Source organism: Megalobrama amblycephala, linkage group LG2, assembly GCF_018812025.1.
Source record: "Megalobrama amblycephala isolate DHTTF-2021 linkage group LG2, ASM1881202v1, whole genome shotgun sequence".
Classification (NCBI taxonomy): Eukaryota; Metazoa; Chordata; class Actinopteri; order Cypriniformes; family Xenocyprididae; genus Megalobrama; species Megalobrama amblycephala.
Window position 1 is genome coordinate 54545583 of NC_063045.1, and position 22669 is coordinate 54568251.

The window sequence follows — 22669 nt, forward strand, 5'->3', positions numbered from 1 at the left end:
TTTATATAGCGCTTTTTACAATGCAGATTGTGTCAAAGCAGCTTTACATTGATAATTGGTATATAATTTTTCCTTTTAAAGAATAGTGTCAGTGCAGGCAGATCAAAAGCACTGTTGAATAAATGTCAAGCGGCTTGTGAACCGATCATCTCATCCTGTTAATTTATAGCATCAAATAAACATGAAGGAATGTTTCAACTCCGGAAAGATGTCAGTACACACCACTTGCCAAATTCAAGTCCAACTACGTAAAAAAAAAATAAAAAAAATAAAAAAAAAGTCCAACGACGTTAACTAAAGGTGCGTTCACGCGGCCTCGTAATTCCTGTAGTTACGAGATTCTAGCTTGTAAAAAGCGTTCACGTCCTCGTAGAGCTCGTAATTACAGCTTGTAAGCTGGGAGTTTTCTGAAAGCTCCCAGATGTACCACGTGGCCGCGCTGTACCACCTGACCGCTGTAGATTCATTTAGGCGTCGATAGTGCTGCCATGGAAACGCATAATTCCCAGTTCAAGGACCGAAAGGACGTGAACAGCTCCGAATATAACGTCACGTGTTGTCATTTCAAGATTCCGGTAAATACGAGGTGACGTGAACGCAGCATAACTCCCCTGACTGCTTTGTCGGACACAATGGCGGATTCGGCGTTATGATTGGTTAGATAGCCTGTCAATCAAACGCCCAGCGAAGACATTATTGTCGATCGTGCTCGTCATGGTGCGGCGCCCTCTAGTGATCTAGCGCACTGGGCAATTGCCCAGTTTGCCCAGCGCTTCTGCCAGCCCTGCTTGTAAGTACATTATATCTTGATTTTTAGGAGGCAATTTTATTAAATTTGGTGGCTCTTTTTTGAGCGCAAGCGGACGGACACTAGTGCTTTTCAGGGTACCATAACAGTGGGTGATTCCCCCTAAACTTACGCTTGACCATACAGGGCTGTACTCTCTCACACCAAATACTCATATTCTGTAGCCTTCTATAGCTGATTATATGTATGTTAGAACTTGTGAAATCACTAATGCTGCGTCCCAATTCGCCTACTTATACTACGCCCTAAAAGTATGTACTCTTTCTGTGAACAAAAAGTACTTACTTTTGAGTGTGTAGCAAAAGAGTAGACAAGCTTTGGGACATACTAACACGTCATACAATCGCGTCTTTTCTCTCTGTCGCATCCTGTCACCGTAAACTGGCCTGTCAATCATCTTACATCCTCCACATTTCATTTACTTAATTTCCTACCGTATCGGAGAGAAATGCAGCATGTTGATATGCAGTTGCGAGTCTTTCATGTGGAGAACTCTCCTCATATTAATGCATAATGATGCATTTAAAAGTTAATGGCCATTCGGATCTTTATAAAAGTCCACATTGGTATTTGCAGATGAAAAATAACACGGATAACATGAAATATATATTTTCTATCAGGTTAAACTGATTATTAGTCACTCAAACCTCTCAGCGTCGATCGCGCGTATCCGCCATGTTTTGTAGTTTTTTAACACTTTTCACTCGTGTTTGTAGTTCTGAACTGAATCCTCGTCCAACGCGCAATGGGTTGTGGGCAATATTAGCCTTTATAGTGTGCACGGATCCACACTTCGAAAATCTACCGGAAATAGTAGACCATCCGGGGACTTTTGGCATACTCTTTTCAACATACTATGCTTTGGGACACACTTATTTTAAACTCACATACTATTTAGGATGGATAGTATGGACATTGGAACGCAGGGTAAAAGAGATCAAAAAGTCTAAAAGACTCATAACAGTCATTCGTATTGGAAGCAGGCTATACTGGTCACGCTGTATATTTTTTAAAGGGGATGGTTCACCCAAAAATGAAAATTCTGTCGTTCTGCTGTACACAAAGGAAGATATTTGGAAGAATGTTTGTAACCAAGCAGATCTCACCCACTGACTACCATAATACTATATCTTTTTCCTACTATGGTGGTCAATGGGGGGCGAGATCTGCTTGGTTACAAACATTCTTCCAAATATCTTTCTTTGTGTACAGCAGAACAAAGAAATTTATACAGGTTTGGAACAACTTGAGGGTGAGTAAATGATGACCGAAGTTTCGTTTTTGGGTGAACTATCCCTTTAATTAGGCCTTCCAAAATGAACCTACTCATAAGAGTAATTTGTTTGTGAATCGATCCACACTGGTTGCGTTTCATGTTTGTTTATACGTAGTATAGCCTGCGAGGACAACTCATTAGAAAGACGCTTGCAGCCATTATTTCACAGTAGACGTCTTATTATTGCATCACATTCAATGCAGACAGCTCAGGTAAAATATGATTTTTAGGCGCTGAAGATTCAGCAGGGGGAGAGCTGCTTGTGTAAAGCAGTGCAAGAAACTTTGACCCACAGTGTGAAAACAGACAGCTTGACAGCTGATCAGAACAATAATATAAAAGTGCTATTAGGCGACTGCACAGAGAAAATCGCGATTTTTATGGACCAGAGGTGTTAGGGAGGAAAATGACTGACCCAAAAAGGCTCATTAAAGGGATTGTTCACCCAAAAATTAAAATTCTGTCTTTGTTTACTAATGTCATTCCAAACCTCTTTGCAACACAAAAGCAAATGTGGTTATTTTTCTTACACAGAGATATTGTATGACTTGTAAAGTAGGCTAGTGCACATTCTCTGCTTAAATGACCATTTTTTGTTGTTGTTGAACTATCCCTTTAAGTGTCAGTGAAGAGCTGAACTAGCATTTCCAGCACCATAAACAGCCTTCCTGCAAAAAACCTTTAAAGATAAAAGATCAACAAATCACCTTAAAAACATTACATGACACATCCACCCTCCATGTAGCACTCGGCTCTGAATGCGAACGCACCGCAATTACACCTTACAGTAAGGTGCACACAGCCGACGCTCTGAAAATCAATCATTTGGGATTGTTTTTTACAGTTTTAATGGGTTCCTGTGACCTTGCACCTTGTATTCTTTGGAGTGGAAAGCACTTCAGACTTCAGGCTGTCGATTTTCCGATTTTAGAAATAAGTTGCGGCCAAATCATCCGGGTCAACAGCGACCCAGCCAAAAAGTTTCAGAATCGGGATCTTCAGGCATTTATCCAGAAGGAAAGATATGCTTTAAAATAAATGTCTCCATCGTTTTGATATATGCGGCAGCTGTTGGTGACAGTGGCAGTTTGTGGGTGAGCTGATCTGTGCTGTGGATGATATCAGACGCCCGGCCTGCATTAGTCTGTCCACTTTATGGCTGCAGCCAGCGCTTTCCTTCCTCTTATCTGGCGAGAGTTCAGAAGTGACGGATGCATTAGGACATGCACTAGTAGCTTTCAAGAGCTTAAATCCATTTGCTGGATTATCACTTTGAGCCCCTGTGTAATGACATGGCTCAACCCCAAACATCTTCCAGGATGTCGGACACGAAGGGTCGTTTTTTTAGCACGACCCTCGTGGCCCTTTTTAAAACGCCAACGCTGCTAACAAGCGTACGGGGTTTAACTCATTTAATGTACATCTGACTCAATCTATGGGTACACTCTTAAAAATAAAGGTTCTTTATTGTGGAAAAAGGTTCTTTAGATTATTAAAGGGGACCTATTGTGCCCTTTTTACAAGATTCTGGTGTCCCTAGAATGTGTCTGTGAAGTTTCAGCTCAAAATACCCCACAGATCATTTACTATAGCTTGACAAATTTGCTCCTATTTGGGGGTGAGCAAAAACACACCGTGTTTGTGTGTGTCCCTTTAAATGCAAATGAACTGCTGCTCCGGGCCCACTTTACAAAAGAGGGTGGAGCTTTAACAGCTCGCACTTTGATTGATCAACAACAACAAAGCTGGAGAATCTCACGCAGCCAAAATGATGATTGTCAGTAATGGTGTTCAGTAGGGTTGCGTGATATATCGCACGATACGAAAAATAACATTGAACTTGAACGTGATTATCGCTTAAACGCGATTCTTAGCGTGATTATGAAATCGCAACGGCTGTGATTGTTGTTTTTTTCGTGCAGCTTGTCAATTGCTATTCCATCTGAAAGCACTGTGAGTTTGAGTCGCTTATAATATACATTTTAAAAAGCAACACGCGTCAGACTTCTTTTTAGACACTAACAAGCATTTATTAACATCAACAAAAGACAACATTTAATAACATGTTTTTACTCTAAACTCACTTCATAATGACAGTTGAGCGTCCTTCTGTGAGATGATGTGGCTTCTTACACAGAATAAGGCAGTCGTGTGTTTATTAGTCATGTTTAATTAATCAAAGCGTTTCAATCTTGATATGATGCATGTTATCTTCTTCTGCTGCAGGGCATATTTTGATTTTCTGCGCAAGAGCGCCTCTGGCTTTCAGATGGAGAAGCATTTACTACTGATCACAGAGCCGTACAGCTCTGACAAGCCACGCATTAAATAATCGCAGCCTTTGCCATATCGCGTGCGATTTTATCGCGATAAATCGTGCAGCCCTAGTGTTCAGCCTTACATTGTTCAAACTGGAGTCAGACACTGATGGAGGAAGAAGTTACAACTTTTAGAATGCATCTAGTTGTTTCTGAACCATGTGCCGTCATGTTATTCTTTTGTGCAAATCCAGCGTTGAATTGACCCTCAGTTGTGAAGCAGTCGAAAATGACGGCATGGCAACAACACTTTACTATAACAACTCTTCCTCTTCTCTAAAGCAGCACAACATAGCCTCACCCCCTTTGTTGTGTGTTCCCGGGGGTGGGGTTTATGCAAATGTTGGGGTTTGTGATGTCACCAACCCAGGAAGAAGCTTGTTGTAGTCCTTAAAAAGTGATTTCTGTAAAAGAAAATATCTCCCTTTGCATTGCACTTTGAGCGTCGTAACTTTGCAGATGTTGTTTATGCTCAAACAGCAACATTACACAATAATAAAGTTAAAAAAGTGAAATCATAATCAAGGACCCCTTTAAAATGTTCTAGACAGAACATTTAAGAACAGTTTACTGAAAAGGAACCTGGGGAACCTTCTATGGAATCACTATATTACTTTTGGAACCTTTATTTTTAATTAATTTGTCATTTTGATTTAATTGTACAGTTTTATTGAGTATGTCTAATTGTATTCAAAACAAAAATCACACAATGAAAAACATTAATTAATTGTTAATTAACATTAACATTTCTTGCACATTACAAAACAGAATAATAATAAACAACAAATTCACAAATTATGAATGATATAACAGTACTGTAGCTATTTTTAACATTTTTAACAAAAGAAGTGTGGAAAAGGACTTTTTTGTGTGCTTTCCTGCTTGCTCAACTTGAATCATAAGTTCCCAGTGAAATTATGCTTGAACTATTAAAAAATATATATGCCTTCAACGCAGTGGAATATTTCGGATAAAAGCATCTGCCAAAAGCATACATGTAGCTACATACCCTCAGATGGTAGTTGAGAAACTTACATTAAAACAGTTTTTATTTTGGGTCTGTGCAGTCAGTGCCTCAAACTCACTCAATGGAAGTTTCAAGAAATTGACTCAGAAAATAAACTCCCAGAAGGGCGCAAAAGCATAGCCAAAAGCATAGAACCGCTCGTGTTTTGTCGGCAAAAAAAGTATTCCTCCACTTACAAGCGACTCGATAATGGTGCAAACGTCTTTAACATCGATGTGAGATATTCAAAGAGGTGTTCGCGCGTTGTAATATGAGTGCCTTACTTCCAGGACATTAATGCTCTTCAACTGAATAAAAGAAGAAATCAATATCAAGGGGTGGTGGGGCTATCCTGCCCTGAACTCAGGTTACCTTCTGTTTCATCATTTTTTTCAGTTCGCTTGTTTGAATTTGTACGAGCGAGTGTGCGTTTGCGCGAGACAGAAGCTGAGGGAGAGGAATAATGAAGCCTGTCTTCCCATCATGATGCCTTTCCCATGCCGCATTACTCTAGTGCCATCAGACGGCGAGGGAGGCCATCAGCAGCTCTGCATTCCTACGACTCTACTAATTATTCTCCTGCCTTTTTATTAGACTACAACCATCAGAGGGAGAGAAGGGGAAAGACATCATCATCATCTCCAGCCTAATTCTCCCCCTCTCCCTATCTATCTATTTCCCGTCAGACTCTGGTCTGAAGGAGGCCGTTGCTTTTATCACACAGATTACTTCACAGGGTGACTCCAAGCCATTAAATTCTTATCTGTGTCAGAGTTGAAATATGATGTTTACGGTCCTGTCTGGCTATTAGTGTTAGAACTGAGATCTCATATCCACGACAGGCTCGGTAGCCACTACAGAATTGATTAGGTGACCATGTCGCTTGATTTGAACGTGAAAGCTGTATTACACCACAAATGATATACACCAAACATTAAGAGGAGCATTAATATTAGGGACTATGTGGCTGTGTGCACAACAACATTTTGTCAAAGATAAGCTTGTTAAATACTAAATTAGACCAACAAACCTAAACTTTGGACTTTTGGATTTCCAGATATCGAATGTATGGCATGTGCCATATTTTCCATTTTGTTGTGTGTATTCAGGCCCAGAAATGGTCCATCTGCGCCACCTTATGGCCAAAGTGTGTTACTGCATCTGTACTAATACACTACTAATGGTGCATGTTTTGTCCACATATAATCAGATACAGATTCATAAAAAGCTTTACATGATTGATAAAATGATTTATAACAATAGACAAAAATTAAGCTTTACTGGCATGATTATTGAAGGTTCAGTATGTATAGATTACAAAACATTGTAATGTTTATATACAGTTTATTCACTGAACAAAATTATAAACGCAACACTTTTGTTTTTGCCCCCATTTTTCATGAGCTGAACTCAAAGATCTAAGCCTTTTTCTATGTACACAAAAGGCCTATTTCTCTCAAATATTGTTCACAAATCTGTCTAAATCTGTGTTAGTGAGCACTTCTCCTTTGCTTAGATAATCCATCCACCTCACAGGTGTGGCATATCAAGATGCATGATTATTGGATTATTAGACAGCATGATTATTACACAGGTGTGCCTTAGGCTGGCTACAATAAAAGGCCACTCTAAAATGTGCGGTTTTACTGTATTGGTGGGGGTCCGAAAACCAGTCAGTATCTGGTGTGACCACCATTTGCCTCACGCAGTGCAACACATCTCCTTCGCATAGAGTTGATCAGGTTGTCGATTGTGGAATGTTGGTCCACTCCTCCTCAATGGCTGTGTGAAGTTGCTGGATATTGGCAGGAACTGGAACACGCTGCCGTATACGCCGATCCAGAGCAACCCAAACATGCTCAATGGGTGACATGCACAGTGAGTATGCTGGCCATGCAAGAACTGGGATGTTTTCAGCTTCCAGGAATTGTGTGCAGATCCTTGCAACATGGGGCCGGGATTCATCCGTGAAGAGAACACCTTTCCAAAGTGCCAGACTCCATCAAATGTGAGCATTTGCCCACTCAAGTTGGTTACGACGAACTGCAGTCAGGTCGAGACCCCGATGAGGATGACGAGCATGCACATGAGCTTCCCTGACATGCTTTCTGACAGTTTGTGCAGTAATTCTTTGGTTATGCAAACCAATTGTTGCAGCAGCTGTCCGGGTGGCTGGTCTCAGATGATCTTGGAGGTGAAGATGCTGGATGTTGTGGTCCTGGGCTGGTGTGGTCACACGTGGTCTGCGGTTGTGAGGCCGGTTGGATGTACTGCCAAATTCTCTGAAACGCCTTTGGAGACGGCTTATGGTAGAGAAATGAACTTCAATTCACAGGCAACAGCTCTGGTGGACATTCCTGCAGTCAGCATGCCAATTGCACGCTCCCTCAAAACTTGCGACATCTGTGGCATTGTGCTGTGTGATAAAACTGCACATTTTAGAGCGGCCTTTTATTGTGGCCAGCCTAAGGCACACCTGTGCAATAATCATGCTGTCTAATCAGCATCTTGATATGCCACACCTGTGAAGTGGATGCATTATCTTTGCAAAGGAGAAGTGCTCACTAACACAGATTTAGACAGATTTGTGAACAATATTTGAGAGAAACAGGCCTTTTGTGTACATAGAAAAAGTCTTAGATATTTGAGTTCAGCTCATGAAAATGGGGCAAAAACAAGTGTTGCGTTTATAATTTTGTTCAGTGTATGTACCATGTTTAAGTCTTTAAATAAATACATATATTAAATACATGTTATGTATGTTATAATTTGTATTTAAAGACCTAAACACATAAAAATACTGCTTCTACTAGGCCTACTACTAATTAATGTAGTCTATGTGTTAACAATATAATATATATTAGACTACTATTACTCTTTTATTGTTGTTTTATCTTGACATTGAGGTCAAACTATATGCTTTATTTTACATTCTGAACCTTTTATAGTTTTCAAATATTTTATATTGATATTGTGTGATTGTATTATTTGACTTATATGCTTGCGAAGCACTTTGAGTTTTTTATGTATGAAAAGTGCTATACAAATAAATGTTGATTATTATATTATTATTATTATTACTTTAAATGTACTATAAATGAAAAGCACACACACACACACACACACACACACACACACACACACACACACACACACACACACACACACACACACACACACACATTATGCCTAATAATAATATTATTTACCAAATACATCCGCCATCAATTACATCAAGTGCAAAACTATATAAATGCATTTAAATAAACGTTGCTGGCCTATAATAAAACAGTATATGAGCAGAGTTAACCAATGAACTAAAGCGCGTATTCTGTTTCCATAGAGTTTTTACTATCCAATGTGTCTGCCGCTGACCTGCTTGCACTGTTGCGCCGCTGGTATTTACGACATTTGCGTTCGGAAGACGTCAGTATGCGGGCACACATGTGGAGTGCGGCGTGTGTTTCTGCATTCAGAGTCCTGACTCGAGTCTGTGTGTCATCTCAGCGGGTTAAAGCATTTCCACCGGTGTTTACAGCCCACAGCCTCTCTCTCTACAGTCCATGTGCCTCTGTGCTCGTCAAGGGTTTGATGTCAAGAAGACGACCTCACAGTAGGAAGATGTCACAGTCCTTGGCGCAGCGAATGGTCTGGGTGGATCTGGAGGTAAATAAACAGCTGTTGAAGAACACAATACATAATTTTGTCTTTTTTATATGATTTAAGTCCAAACCAAGATGTTGTTTTAACGGAAACGACAGTTTATGACCGAGAATCAGTAAGTTATTTGACAGCAGCTCGATGCTAAATTAATTTGCATGGGTTTATATACGTGAAATGATCATAGAATCAAACAATCATCAAACATGTCATCTGCTTATTTAGCAACTTAAGTACAGTCTATTCATATATCAAAACTTGTTTGGATAAGATTTAGATTAGTCACTGCAGCTGATGACCAGCTGACCTGCTTGTTTACAAGCTTTTGCACACCCTACGCAGTTTTTGTCCAGGAACTCTTTACAAATAAGTTGTCATCAGCAGTGATTGTGCAGTTATAAGAATGATTGGTTTTGAAGTGCCAATGTACTTCCTGTTTCAGATGACAGGGCTGGATATCGAGAAGGACAAGATTATTGAGATGGCGTGCATAGTTACAGACTCTGACCTGAACGTCATTGCAGAGGTGGGTGATTTTTTTTTTTTTTTTTTTTGCTTGGCATAAAAGTCCCATGCAGTCAGAATTGGGCCATGTACAGACTACCTGCAAAAATCAGATTTTTCTTGCATATCCAAATTATATCCAGATGGGTCTTTGAAAGTCTGGACACCAAAAAAACACATTAAATCTGTCATATCTGATTTAAACCACATTTGGAAGTGGTTTGAAATGCGATTTAAATCAGATTTTTACAGATGCTTCTCAGTCTGGACACTCTAGCTGCTCAAATCGGATTTCAAATTGTCTATTGTGTCCCCCTTAACGTGACACACAACGATAACATCAAAACCTCACTCCTCGCTGCACAGCAAAGCCGGCCGTGTCTATAGCAGGGAACTTCACAATCACAATATGTACCAGTCTTCATGTTTGTTAGTTTTGAGGTGACCTATATACTTGTGTACACTTAAAAATTGACAGAATTGGCTTTTAAGTTCAAGTTTAAGTAAAGTATTTAAAAACAACAAATGTTGTATGAAACTGCTGTACAATCAAGATAAATTGAATAAATGTAAAATTCAACAGAATATGGAAGGATCATACTTTTAATTAATGCCTTTGATTAATTGATCAAAAGCAAGAGTTTTGGCCGTTTGCTGGTCTGGAGCCTTCAGGTAATGCTAAGGAGGAAAGTAGTGATCTTAAGAGAATCAATTGTTGCTGCCATCAGTCTGGGAAGGGTTATACGGCCATTTCCAAACAATTTAAGTCATCATTCTACAGTAAGGAAGATTATTCACAAGTGGAAAACATTCAAGACAGTTGACAATCTTTCCAGGAGTGGACGTCCCAACAAATTCACACAAATTCAGACCATGCATTGCTCAGAGAAACTGCAAAAAACAAAGAACTACACCTCAGACTCTACAGGCCACAGTTAACATGTTAAATGTTAAAGACCGTACAATACAGTACAGATGGGACAAATGTGGCTTGTGTGGAAGGGTTGCCAGGAGAAAGCCTCATGTCTCTAAAAAGAACATGGCAGCACAGCTTAGGTTTGCAAAATTGCATCTGAACAAACCACAAGACTTCTGGAACAATGTGCTTTGGACAGACAAGACTAAAATGGAGATGTTTGGCCATAATGCACAGCGCCACATTTGGCGAAAACACAGTATATCAGCAAAAACGCCTCATACCAAAAGTCCATCATGCTGGTGGAGGGGTGATGATTTGCGCTTATTTTGTAGCCACAGGACCTGGCCACCTTGCAGTCATTGTGTGGACCAAGAACTCCGCTCTTTGTATATTGAAGTATTTTAAAGGCAAATGTGAGACCATTTGAAATTGGGTCATACAACAGGACAATAACCCCAAGAACACCAGCAAATCTACAACAGAATGGCTGAAAAAGAAAAGAATCAAGGTGTTGCAGTGGCCCAGTCAGATTCCAGACCTTAACCCGACTGAAATGCTGTGCGGGACCTTAATGCTGCATTCACACGGGGCGTTGACGCTTGACTGAGGGCGTGTCTGAAGCTTGGTGCTGATGTGACCGTCATAGTGACAACAGCCAATGACATTACTTTCTGGTGTTAGATGAATGCAATTAGCTAGAGTCTGCGCTAGGGTATTTGCATAAGGCAGTCGGATTGGCTGATGCCTGTGTTGGCGCTTGAAAAGTTGAAAATTTTTCAACTTCTGCCACAAGCAACGCCAGTGACGTGACGCAATGGAACCCACAATTCATTTCGGCAAAGCATGTTGTCACCCATTCAAAGCCAATGAGAAGTGTTAATGCCAGAATGTCCCTCTAGGATGTCTAGAAGGGGAATGTCCCTCTCCCAAATACCACCTGCCTCTAATCTCTCATATATGTCTCCTGTCTGCCAATACAAGACCAAAGTCTATTACACTGGGTATTTAAAGCTATAACATTTTATTGTTGTCAGGGGCCAAATCTGATCATCAACCAACCAGATGATCTGCTTGACGGCATGTCAGACTGGTGCAAAGAGCATCATGGGAAGGTGAGTATCGATTGACGCACATGCTGAGTGTTTCCCGTTTGCCTGAATGAGCTTGTCTGTGCTTGAGTGTTGTGTGATTTGTGTTCCTGTTTCGTTTGCCAGTCAGGGTTGACGCAGGCTGTCAGGGACAGTCACATCTCTCTCCAGCAGGCAGAGTACGAATTCCTGTCTTTCGTCCGACAGCACACACCACCCGGACAGTGTCCTCTCGCAGGTAACGTTTTGACACGAGCTGCTGGTGTTTCTTTTGCATGTTGCAGGTGTGAAATTGGCCTCAGAGAGTTTGTGGTTCTTCGTCCACAGGGAACTCCGTTCACGCCGATAAGAAGTTTCTGGATAAGTACATGCCGCAGTTCATGCGACATCTGCACTATCGCATTATTGACGTGAGCACCATTAAAGAGCTGTCCAGGTATGTTTCCCATTTAGGTTTCATCAGGTGACCAAATGACTGCTGTTGCCACATTAAAGGGGACCTATAATGCCCCTTTTTACAAGATTTATTGTAAGTCTCTGGTGTCCCTAGAATGTGTATGTGAAGTTTCAGCTCAAAATACCCCACAGATTATACCATTATACCATCTTATACATAAATGCCCATTTTTGAGTAGAAAGAATAACATGCTGTTTTCATGCATGTATCTTTAAATTCAAATGAGCTGCTGCTCCCCAACCCGCTTTTCAGAAAAGGGCGGAGCCTTTACAGATCGTGCCTCAGATACTCTGACAAAAACTAAAACATCTCTTTGGTTTTGATTATCATCTCTATCGTGGCTACGTCCACGTGACTTTGTCATCATGAAAGTTTATTATCTGCATGCATTTTAAAGCCATATCAGTTTAAATTTCTGATATATGGTTTCCTGAGTGCACACATCCGAAGCACGCGCACAGACGGCGTGTCGTGTGAGTACTAAACTAAGTTCTCTTTCACATCTTATTGCGCTTAAACTATCAAATACACACAAGGTTATGTCAAAAACTCCCAAAGTTCACATAAACAGAGTCTGTTTTGTCTGTGAATGTAAACTGCGAGTAAAGAAATTGAATGTGTATATTAGATCTGTGTATTAAAGTTACTGCGGCGTAATATACAGTACCTACTACTGCTATATATGCTGTTAATATGAACTACACAACAAAAGAAAAACACAAAATCACTCAGTGCTTTTGATTGAATAACTTTAGTAGCTTTAAGAATACATTTCTTACATGAATGCTGCTGTTAAATGATCTGAAAAGGAGATAAACATTGCAGACTGTGTACAGCTCACTCAAGGCGGGGTCTGTGCTAATAGATCAGAGTCTGTCAGCAGTCATGGGTGGGGCCTGTGCAATGTGATGTCACATTGCAAAGAAACGGCTAAAGGTTTAGTCTGGGACACTTCTTATGATTTATGAGGATTAAAAAAAAGGAGTGGGTGGATTTTTACCATTATAGAGTGGTTGTACACATACTGCCGACACACATTTATGTTCAAACACCATGTAAAAGTGAATTTTGCAAAATAGGTCCCCTTTAATGCATGCAGATGTGCTTCTGCAAGTACATGAAGAAGGTGATGTCAAAATAAATTTTTTTTCTAGACGATGGTATCCAGAGGAGTATGGTCTCGCACCGCAGAAAAAAGCATCGCACAGGTCTGTGTGCAAAACAGGTGTTTCACAGCTGTATTATTGAATGCCACATTTAGCATCGCAAGAGAGCCTTTGATGTACTTCATAAATATTTAAACCTAAAGAAGAGCTGTTTTGTCTAATCTCAGAATAATGTTGTGTCTGTTTGAATTTTCAGAGCGTTGGAAGACATCCAGGAGAGCATAAAAGAACTGAAGTTTTACAGAGCGAATGTTTTCAAAGTGAAGGAGAAGAGAAAAGTAGTGGAAAACGGTGATAAGACATCTGTGAGCTAATCTCCAAATCGGTCTGGAGTGGTTTTAGGATCTTCCTCACATTTGAATGAAAGCTTGTGCGAATACTAGAGAGAGAGAGAGAGAGAGAGAGAGAGAGAGAAGACAGACAGACATGTTGACGTCCCCACTGTTTGTTTCCTGTTTTATTTGTTATCACTGCAAATATCTTGGTTTAAAAAGAGAGAGAATCCAAAAAGTTCAAAATGATGGAAATGACTCATTGTTTTGAACAAGTTCCTTTTTATCATTTGTGTTCCATTAGGGAATCTGATTTGTTGCTTGTTTACTGGATTGTGTTTGTGTGCAGTAATGAAACAAGTATGTTTGTAAAGGTTATTCTGTCTGAGAGTGTTTTCATTACACTCCTTTTTTGAAATAAAAATCATTTGTTGCGGTTTTTGGAGAATGTATAATGAGACTGCTGAAAATTTGTTGCTGACCTGTTCATGCAGTAACCTGAACCAGACGGCAGATGGCAGTATACAGTCAGGTAATATCTGGAGCTCATTGCAATGGTGATAAATGGGGTTGTCGACAGTGCGGGCCGGGGTAGATTACATACAAATTGTAGTCTGTTACTGATTCCAAATTACATGATAAAAATTGTAGTTAGTAACGTAATCCATTACGTTACACATTTAAGGTAATGTAAGACTACTTTTAGATTACTTTTGACCCAATTTATCAAATTGATTTGGATAATCTTGTACCTAATAAAAATACAAAAATGAAGTGTGTTAAATATTATGCAATGTCAAGGTTTTAGAGATTGGGCTTCATGATGGAATTGCAGGGGTGTCAGCTGACAAAGAAAAGGAATCCCTGCAGTGGCTGTACAGTAAATATGAAATAACGTGAATTTGTACATTTTCATGTGTTTGAAAGACAAAAGCCTTCCAAAGTTAATATGTGGTTAAATGATGACTCACTGAGTGATATTTAAAATAATTTTTGGTAATTATTTGGTACACAATTTTTAAACCGCGTAAGTCACATATAGTCAGTATTTTCTCTGAAAAAAAGTGATAACAGTGGTTTAAAATAAATTTAAAACTACTGTAATGTATTTCATAGCGAAATTGCATTTGCAAGCCATTTAACTAAGTTATTAATTGGGCCAGGTTTTAATTGAAGAATGTTTGCTGCCAGGCCAGTAGTTGGCGATGTCACTTTGTAAAGAAAAACTACGCACCTATAGACTGAACACTTATGCTGCCTTCACATGCTCTCGGTATTATCATAAATATGAGTTTCCTAGTTAAAAATTAGGGCAGAGTGGGGACAGTTGCAACACTTTTTGCATTTCCTTGAATTTCTTAGAGACCGTTTGCATTTGAAAGCCAAAATTTTAATACATTAAACCGACATCTGTCAGCTACCCACCGACACCGGTGTAACATGCGTACATATGATAATATACATACAATTTATACTTGAATAGACAAAGTCAAATGCTGCAACAAATAAACTTTATAAAGACTAAGACTAGTAAAAGGAAAAGAAAAAAACAACAACCATGTTTTGGTTAATTGTTGTAATAAATTTGCACTACAAAATATTTTAATCATAAATCAAGACTGAAATTCACTGAAAAACTTTTGTGTATTTCTCTCAACTGTGTGTGTGTGTGTGTGTGTGACTGACTGAACAGAGAACAGAACATTAAAAGCAGGCTACATTGTGGCCTAGACTGACAGTATTTACTCAAAAGGGGAGATACCTGGCTATTGAAAGATGTAATTAGAAGTTAGTAATTAATTACTTTTTAGAGTAACTTACACAATACTGGTCATGAAAAGCTTTTACATTAATGTTGTCATAGGGGACATTTGCAACAGGGATGTCCCGATCACGTTTTTTGCCCTCGAGTCCGAGTCCGAGTCATTTGATTGTGAGTATCTACCGATACCGAGTCCCGATCCGATACTTCTATAATACATAAAAAAGATAAAAAGAGTGAAAAACACATCCAGGAACAGTGCTTTTCATTTTTCAGGTATCTAACAGTAGTTTTCACGTACAGAAAATAAAAGTAATCAAATATAAAATATCACTGTATATTATCTTTACTTATAAAATAAATAAAGATTAATCATTATTGAAGTTACAAAAACGATTCAGTCAAGAGCAGTAGTGATTTCTTTGTTATTTGTTGTTTGATTTAACAAAAAACAGGCAGCAGGAATTTTTTTTCCCTATAAGAAGCACGATAGTGCATATACTATTACACATGCGCTGTCTTTCTCGAAATATACGTTCACTTAAGATTCCGAATGTTTGCTAATTACAAGACGGGCATGTTGACATAATTTTTGATGAATTTGTCAGCTAAAGCGCAAGACTTAAAGAGAACTAATGCGCGCTGACTGAAATAAGCGTGTGCGCGCTTCGGATGAGCGCAAAAATCTTCTCAGCTTGCGAGTTCTCTTTCGCGTCTTGTTCTTGAAGGTTTAAATCAGCAAGGCTAAATGAGTTAGTTTAAACAAAAAACGTTCTGTTCAGGTCTCACCTGCGCTCGTGCGCTATCAAACCCGGTGATGACGGCGTAATGACTGGAATTAGAGCTACGGCACTCGCAGTTAACAGTTACAAAGAGTGACTGTTTTGTCACGATTTCTGATTATCGTTGTTGTAACGTTTTGCGCATCCATCGACTGAAACATACATTATCTGAACTCTGTCTGTCTGTTTTCCACATTGCTATTTTAAACAAACCATATTAACCAATAGATGCGTCTTCATTCGAGATGGACGGTCAAGTGCGTACCGAACCGTAAGTGGAGAACCATACGGTTCGATTTTTTACCGAGAACCGTTCCCCCTAATACATATATGTCCTGATCGGGAGGTAACGTCCGATTCCGATCGAGTCTGAAACCACGGATCGGGCCCGATTTCCGATCACTGATCGGATCTGGACATCCCTATTTGCAACAGCATGTTGCTGTCCCTACACTGACAGCGTGATAAAACTTGCTATGCTATAGCTTAACACAATATCCTTGACACATGATAGCTATACAATTTAGAAGCTAAGAAAACACTGATTAAAATGATATGACTTTATAATGCTTCACGCAAACATCTTAGACAGTATGACAAAAATTCTGAGCATGAAAAAAAAACTTTTGGTCACATGTGGCTGCTTTCTTCCAGAAAGGAGGAGAGGGTTAACTGCACATACATAGCATACTCTTAGCATTTCTGCTACATTCCATTATGGCGGTCCGTATTAATCTCTCTATATCACAAATTATTTCTATTAAGAAAGTAAGTGCAACTAATTTTGACTGACTTTTAGTTTTACAACAAATTTGCTTCTCAGTGATTGGAATGTTTGAATTGACTGAGAGCTTAATCTTGTTATTTGCTCTAATACATAGGCTAAACAAAACATGCAATCTAGTTTCAAATCTATGTCAAGGTTGGTAAATGTTGCCCTCACACTCCACTTAGTTTTATGCTGTTTTAATGTGGCAGGGACTGCTGGGACTTCAAACCCTGTTTGGTTGGAGCAGCCCAAGGTAACATGAGCACTCTGTCTGTCACTGCTGCCACTGGAGGATCGCAGGTTTGATTCTACAAGGGAAATTTTAAATAGACAGAGAGACACTGGGCCAATGCATAAACCATGTAGCTTGTGAAACACTTCTTTCATCTCTCTCCCTTAGAATCTCTCTCCCAGAGGATAAAGATCCTCATTAGTGGTCAGGACTGAGTGTTTGCACTAGTCTGGTCAAACGATTTAGAAACACATTTAGTCATTTGGCAGATGCTTTTATCCAAAGCGACTTGCAATATAAAAACATCTCAAGCAATTTCTAAATAAGAGCCAACAATATTTGCAGTACACAATGCCGGTAGAAAGGTTGTTTATTATAGGAAGTGGTAAGTCTTCAGCTGTCTATTTATAGTTCTGATGGCCTCAAGAGATCAGATGAAGGTTGATATCTCATTCCACCTCAGAGGAACAGAGAGTGTAAAGGTTCTGGAAAGCAACTTTGTACCGACTTTGTACCCAAAGAAGCCATCCAAAATTCCAAAGAAAAAAGTTTTATTCTTTTTTTTTAATTTTTTTTTTTGAAATTTTTTTAAAACCAGCTATTTAGACATCAACAGCCTACAATGCAACATTAAGAACTATTTTAAATCCCTTAGCCTGCTAAAGAACCCTATGCAGAGCTATTTGCTGAACCTAATGTGAAACAGAAAGGCACTAAAGACTTCCTTAAGATTCTGCAGTCTCTGAAATGGTAAATGTCATTTGCAGAAGAAAGAGGTACAAACTTTCTTGGATTTGCTTGAGTGGTATTGCTGCAGGTTCACCAAGGCCACACAGAACCCAGTGGGATAGACTGTTCTGAAGAGGCAACACTTCAAGTCCAGGTACAGTAGATGCCTTTTCTAAAGCACTCCTTCATCCTTCTAATCACATTTGTTTATCATGCAACAAATTCATTTCAGTGTTACAGAGATGTTCCATAAAATCTTCTAACAGTTTGGCATGTTCTGGTGTGTGTCAGAAGATTGTAGTGAATGGCCCAGCATATGGAGGATTTCCTGAGGGTGCCTGATGACTCAAATAAAGAGAGATAATTAAGACTTTTGGAATTAATGAATTCGGTAAATCAGCTTCTCATGAAAACATTCTCCATGCTCAAACACTAGCAGAACATTGGGCGCTTTGGACAAAATTAGTTCTTAAACCAGTGAAACTGTAATTTGTGTATTTCTTAATTGCTTACTCTAATATTTCTGCTATTTGCATTCGTTCAAGGGCAGAGAAAAATAAAGTCTGGAACGTGATGATGGACTAAGAACAGATCAATCCATCATGAATTCATAACCCTGAACCAACAGGAGCTCACGTAATTACTGACGAAGTCTCATAATTTATCACTTTTATTCTGACAGGCTCCTCACACTCATTAAAGGTTCATTAAATTTGTGCTCTGAAAAATAGCTCGCATTTACGCTAATTTAATTATGTGCCAATTATCAGCAGTTGAACTGAGTTGGTTTTAGCTAGACCTTAATATAACTGAATGCTCCTTGTGTTGATATTTATATATTTAAATATCCAAAAATAATTCATCTCGTGTCTTCAGCTGTAGGTGTGAACTTTTGTGTTATTTGTTATTTTTCATTATTTGCAGTGAGACATTTTTCGTCTTCCAAAGCCCTGACATGGATGAAACACGGATCAGATCGGCTTTGATCAGAGCTCTAAATCAAAGGTGAACACTGAACATGAATCTCAGTGACATTTGTGACACGTGTCAAGTGAGATAAAGTGTGTTTGGATAACTTTGAACCAAATGAGTATTAACATTTCACCTGCATATATGGAAAAATCCACATTTCAGGGTTTGATCAGGATGAAACACTCTAAATCTGGATTTAGTAGAATAAATAACACAAAGAAGAGTGTTAGTCACACAATTTTAAGTTAAAACTCACTCTCACTGCCTAAATTGCATGCAAACACTTTTATTTATTTTGCACTATACTGTGCTCACTATCAATTTTATTAGTATAAAAAGATCTGTGGATATATGTAAGTTGATAAATAATGACCACAAGGATGTAAGTTTATGTGTTTGATAAATCTGTTTTATAGTCTTTATGTAGCAACTTGTTAGCGTTTATCGTTGCATTCATGTTCACTGTTTCATATGGTATTTTTAAAAAGAGTAGGCGGTAGATAGTGCATTCTGCGCAGTATTCCATAAGTAGAAAGCTAGAGTTCCATTCTGAACGTAGCCAGATGTAAGTAATCATAATTTGAGCTGTTGTTTGGCAGTATATATGGGATGACATTTAGCTGGAAAATGAGTCTTAAGCACCATGAATTTCTGCATCAATCATTTGTCGTTGTAAACCCAATCCAGTGGAAGCATGCTAGCATTAAAGCATTTAGCTCTATTATGCTGTCAGTCAGCGCTGATGTCAGCATTGTTCTCCAGTCCTGCCTGCCAGTCCTGGCCTTTATGAGGAGAGTTTATCCAGGGGAGCTGCATTGGCCAAAGTGACAGACGCCACTCAGATCCCTTCCCCCGCAGACCTGCAGCACACACTGACAGAAATGCTCTGTACCTGACAATATAGACACATACTGTAAGTATGAACAGATACTTTTGTGACAGAAAATATTCCTTGTTTATACAGCATCCCCAATACTAAGGGGCCATTTACACGACACCATTTTCAGCTAAAAACTGGCTGTTCATTTAAATGACAATGGCCTTTTTGGGGGCCTGAAAATGCAAATATTTGAAAACAGATTTCAAATTGCAAGTTTTTGAAAACGATTCCGTTATTGTGTTTGTGTAAACTACAAAAATGCGAATTTGTGAAAATGGTGATATCATGCTCATGTGTTTTACGTGTTCAGTCTATAGGTGTGTAGTGTTTCTTTACAAAGCAGCATAATACAGCGTTTTTAATCATTTTCGTGGATCCGTGTGAATGGGGATCGTTTTGACAGCGTTGTCGTCTACGCAAAATTAAAAAAAAGCAAAGGAAAAACTTTTCCATTTTTAGTACATCATTGTTGTGTAAACTTAACCTTAAAGTCACCATGAAATCAAAACTGACAATTCTATTTTTTATTTATTATTTTATTCTATCTCAGCCAAGAATCGCCTCTTCCATTTCATCCAACTTTATGTATGAATTTCACTGAAGTAGATAATTCTAGAGTTTTTCTCAGAATGAAAATAAAATTTAACTATATTAGCTATTGTTTTATCATTTTAAACCTATCAATTTAGTGTATTGTATAATGACATTCAGACATATTCATCTTGAGTGTCTAAATACTTTTTTAGGCTACTGTAAATATATATAAAAATCCCAAACTCAGACGGTAAACATTTATTCCCAAATTTCTTGTACAGGAAAGGCTTTGATGCACACATCTGTAATCATTTGGCACAAAACCTTCCTTTGAAATATGACCTGAAGTTTCATCATTGCGGTTGATTTAAGGTGAAGCTTCATAAATAACAGGTAAAATAGGTTCTGAGCGAAAATTTGAAGAAAAAGGTGGAAGAAAAACAGAAGCACCACAAAAATCAAAACTGAGGGAGCCTGAGGGAATTGTCCTTTAATGAAAGGAAAAACAGGCCATGTTACATGCTAAGTGAGAACATAATTAGATGTGCAGAGTACAAGAGAAGTTAAAAAGAGCAGGTCATGTGGTTAGTCAGGGATGTTCTGTTTGGAAACTTGCAGGAGTCAGACAAAGCACATTCAGACAACAGAATTCAGATTTACTTGCAATGTAATGAGGTGAAACAGGTCAGAAAATGATACCTCACTTGATTCAGCTGTATTTAGTAGTGTATAACTGGATGTATTCTCAGAAACAGAAATATATATATATATATTTATTTATTTATTTTTGTATGTTTGAGAGAGTGAAAGTTAATTTTTCCATGGATGACCAATAATTGAAGCCATGGCAGGTAACAAAGACAGGTGTCATTCTGATCAGGTGAAGGTAGCGGGGCATTTAGAGAATTAAAGTCACTGTGATCTTGTGCCAGACACCTTACAAAGGCCTGGCAGGCTCTTTATGTCTTTTTTTCTTTTCTTTTATTAGAACGGCCTCTGAAGGTCATCTGAAGCATTACAGAAGCACTGCGCTGTTCCACGTGTCTTTGGGGGCTTTGGGACCAGAGGAATAAAACATCTCATCTGGAGTCTTTGAAGCGGTTTGCAGCTGGTACGTCTCATCAATTCTGCTGCATATCAACAGATCTTGTTTGGGTTTATCCAAAAATCCAAAATCCTACCGCCGTAGTCCCAAACCTAATGCTATGCCCGTCAGGTAGATGGTTAGATGTGAGCTAGATTTTAATTAGATTAATCTTTTATATTCAGGCAAAGAAAAAAAAGCACAAATTTATTCTGACTGGTTGCAAAAGAGGTGCTTTTTTATTTCCAGTAAAAATGTAAACATGCTCAAAATAAGATATTTCTTTGAAGCAAAGGTGTTTCTGATAATTGGACATATTTCAGAATATATATATTTTGAATTAATTTGTCATTGAAATATTGCTTTTTTCTTCTGTTAAGCATAAACTTAAATATTTTTTTTCAGATATGTGGTTAAAACAAGATATTTCAGAGAAAATTAATTTTATATTTAATAATTCTTTAATTTATGTACTATATACTGTATATATATATATATATATATATATATATATATATATATATATATATATATATATATATATATATATATAATACATTAATATGAATAGAAATATTATTATTATTATATCCACCCAGTTTCAATCTTTTTCAATTAGCATTATTTCAGAGAAAATTAGTTGTATATGTATATATATATATATATATATATATATATATATATATATATATATATATATATATATATATATATTTTTTAGAGAAAATAAATTATCTATTTAATAGTATTTTGATTATTTGTTTAATTTACTGGAAAAGGAAAAAAATATTGATTAAGAAAATGACGTTTTGCAGTACATACCCTGTTCGTTCAGGACACCCCCAACCCACACGCACACAATTTACTCTCAACCTCTTTAGAGCTTCTGAAAAATTACGTCCCATCGATTTTGTAGGCGAAGAGCAGTGGATGAAAGTTCAGGCAGAGTAATGCACACACAGAGTGCTGCATGCCAACGAGCGAAAGAGAGAGAGAGAGAGCTGATGAAAGATGCTGACGTGATTTTCTGTTCTATGCGATTGTCTCATCTTGTAAGTGACGTTATGGATTGAATATTGACATGCGCTTGAAGCAGCCAGTGCATCAAGGACGTCTGCATTAGGACAGAAATGCACATTTGAGTGCAACGTTTTAGAACAAAGCAGTTGTGAGGAGAGACGAGCGTTGAAGGAAGGTTGCAACATGTCGGTGAAGGTTCTCGCAGGGGAACAGGAGGTTTTAAATTATGCAGGGCCAGCCAAATAGAGTCAGGATGTCACTCTGCAGCATGTCTGTGCGGGACAGGATACACGGATAGACGGACCGCTCTGGGGGGAAAAAAAACAGAAGGGCCAATCCTGTCAGTGGATTTGACACATTAGTGCCGTTTATAAAAGAAGTCGACTCTCAATACGGACACTGCTGAGGTCAGCGCTCCACCTCAGCTGCCC

General features: G+C 38.5%; 1 protein-coding gene and 1 long non-coding RNA gene across 3 annotated transcripts; both read left to right on the forward strand.

The window, feature by feature from the left end:
• The first annotated feature begins 663 nt into the window (after positions 1 to 663).
• On the forward strand, positions 664 to 13926 carry smfn (small fragment nuclease). 2 transcript variants are annotated; one of them, XM_048180964.1, is made up of 8 exons: positions 664 to 790; positions 8752 to 9074; positions 9511 to 9594; positions 11526 to 11603; positions 11706 to 11817; positions 11907 to 12015; positions 13191 to 13261; positions 13399 to 13616. In XM_048180964.1, the coding sequence occupies exons 2-8, from the start codon at positions 8841 to 8843 to the stop codon at positions 13425 to 13427; spliced, it is 717 nt and encodes a 238-aa protein (XP_048036921.1). In that variant the 5' UTR covers positions 664 to 790; positions 8752 to 8840; the 3' UTR covers positions 13428 to 13616. The 2 variants fall into 2 exon arrangements, with proteins under 2 accessions (XP_048036921.1, XP_048036920.1); XM_048180963.1 differs by having other exon boundaries at positions 669 to 790; positions 13191 to 13244; positions 13399 to 13926.
• Positions 13927 to 17393: 3467 nt separating this feature from the next.
• Positions 17394 to 21391, forward strand: LOC125262930. Its single transcript, XR_007183666.1, has 4 exons — positions 17394 to 18384; positions 18673 to 18753; positions 19483 to 19633; positions 21123 to 21391. It is a non-coding gene; the product is annotated as an uncharacterized LOC125262930 (long non-coding RNA).
• Positions 21392 to 22669: the final 1278 nt, after the last annotated feature.

What these genes read in the sequence shown, in the direction of transcription:
- smfn (XM_048180963.1), top strand. Translation starts at nt 8,841, where the DNA reads ATGCGGGCACACATGTGGAGTGCGGCGTGTGTTTCTGCATTCAGAGTC. An exon ending in ACCTGAACGTCATTGCAGAG is followed by an intron (nt 9,595 to 11,525) that starts GTGGGTGATTTT and finishes TATTGTTGTCAG; the next exon opens with GGGCCAAATCTGATCATCAA. An exon ending in GCAAAGAGCATCATGGGAAG is followed by an intron (nt 11,604 to 11,705) that starts GTGAGTATCGAT and finishes TTCGTTTGCCAG; the next exon opens with TCAGGGTTGACGCAGGCTGT.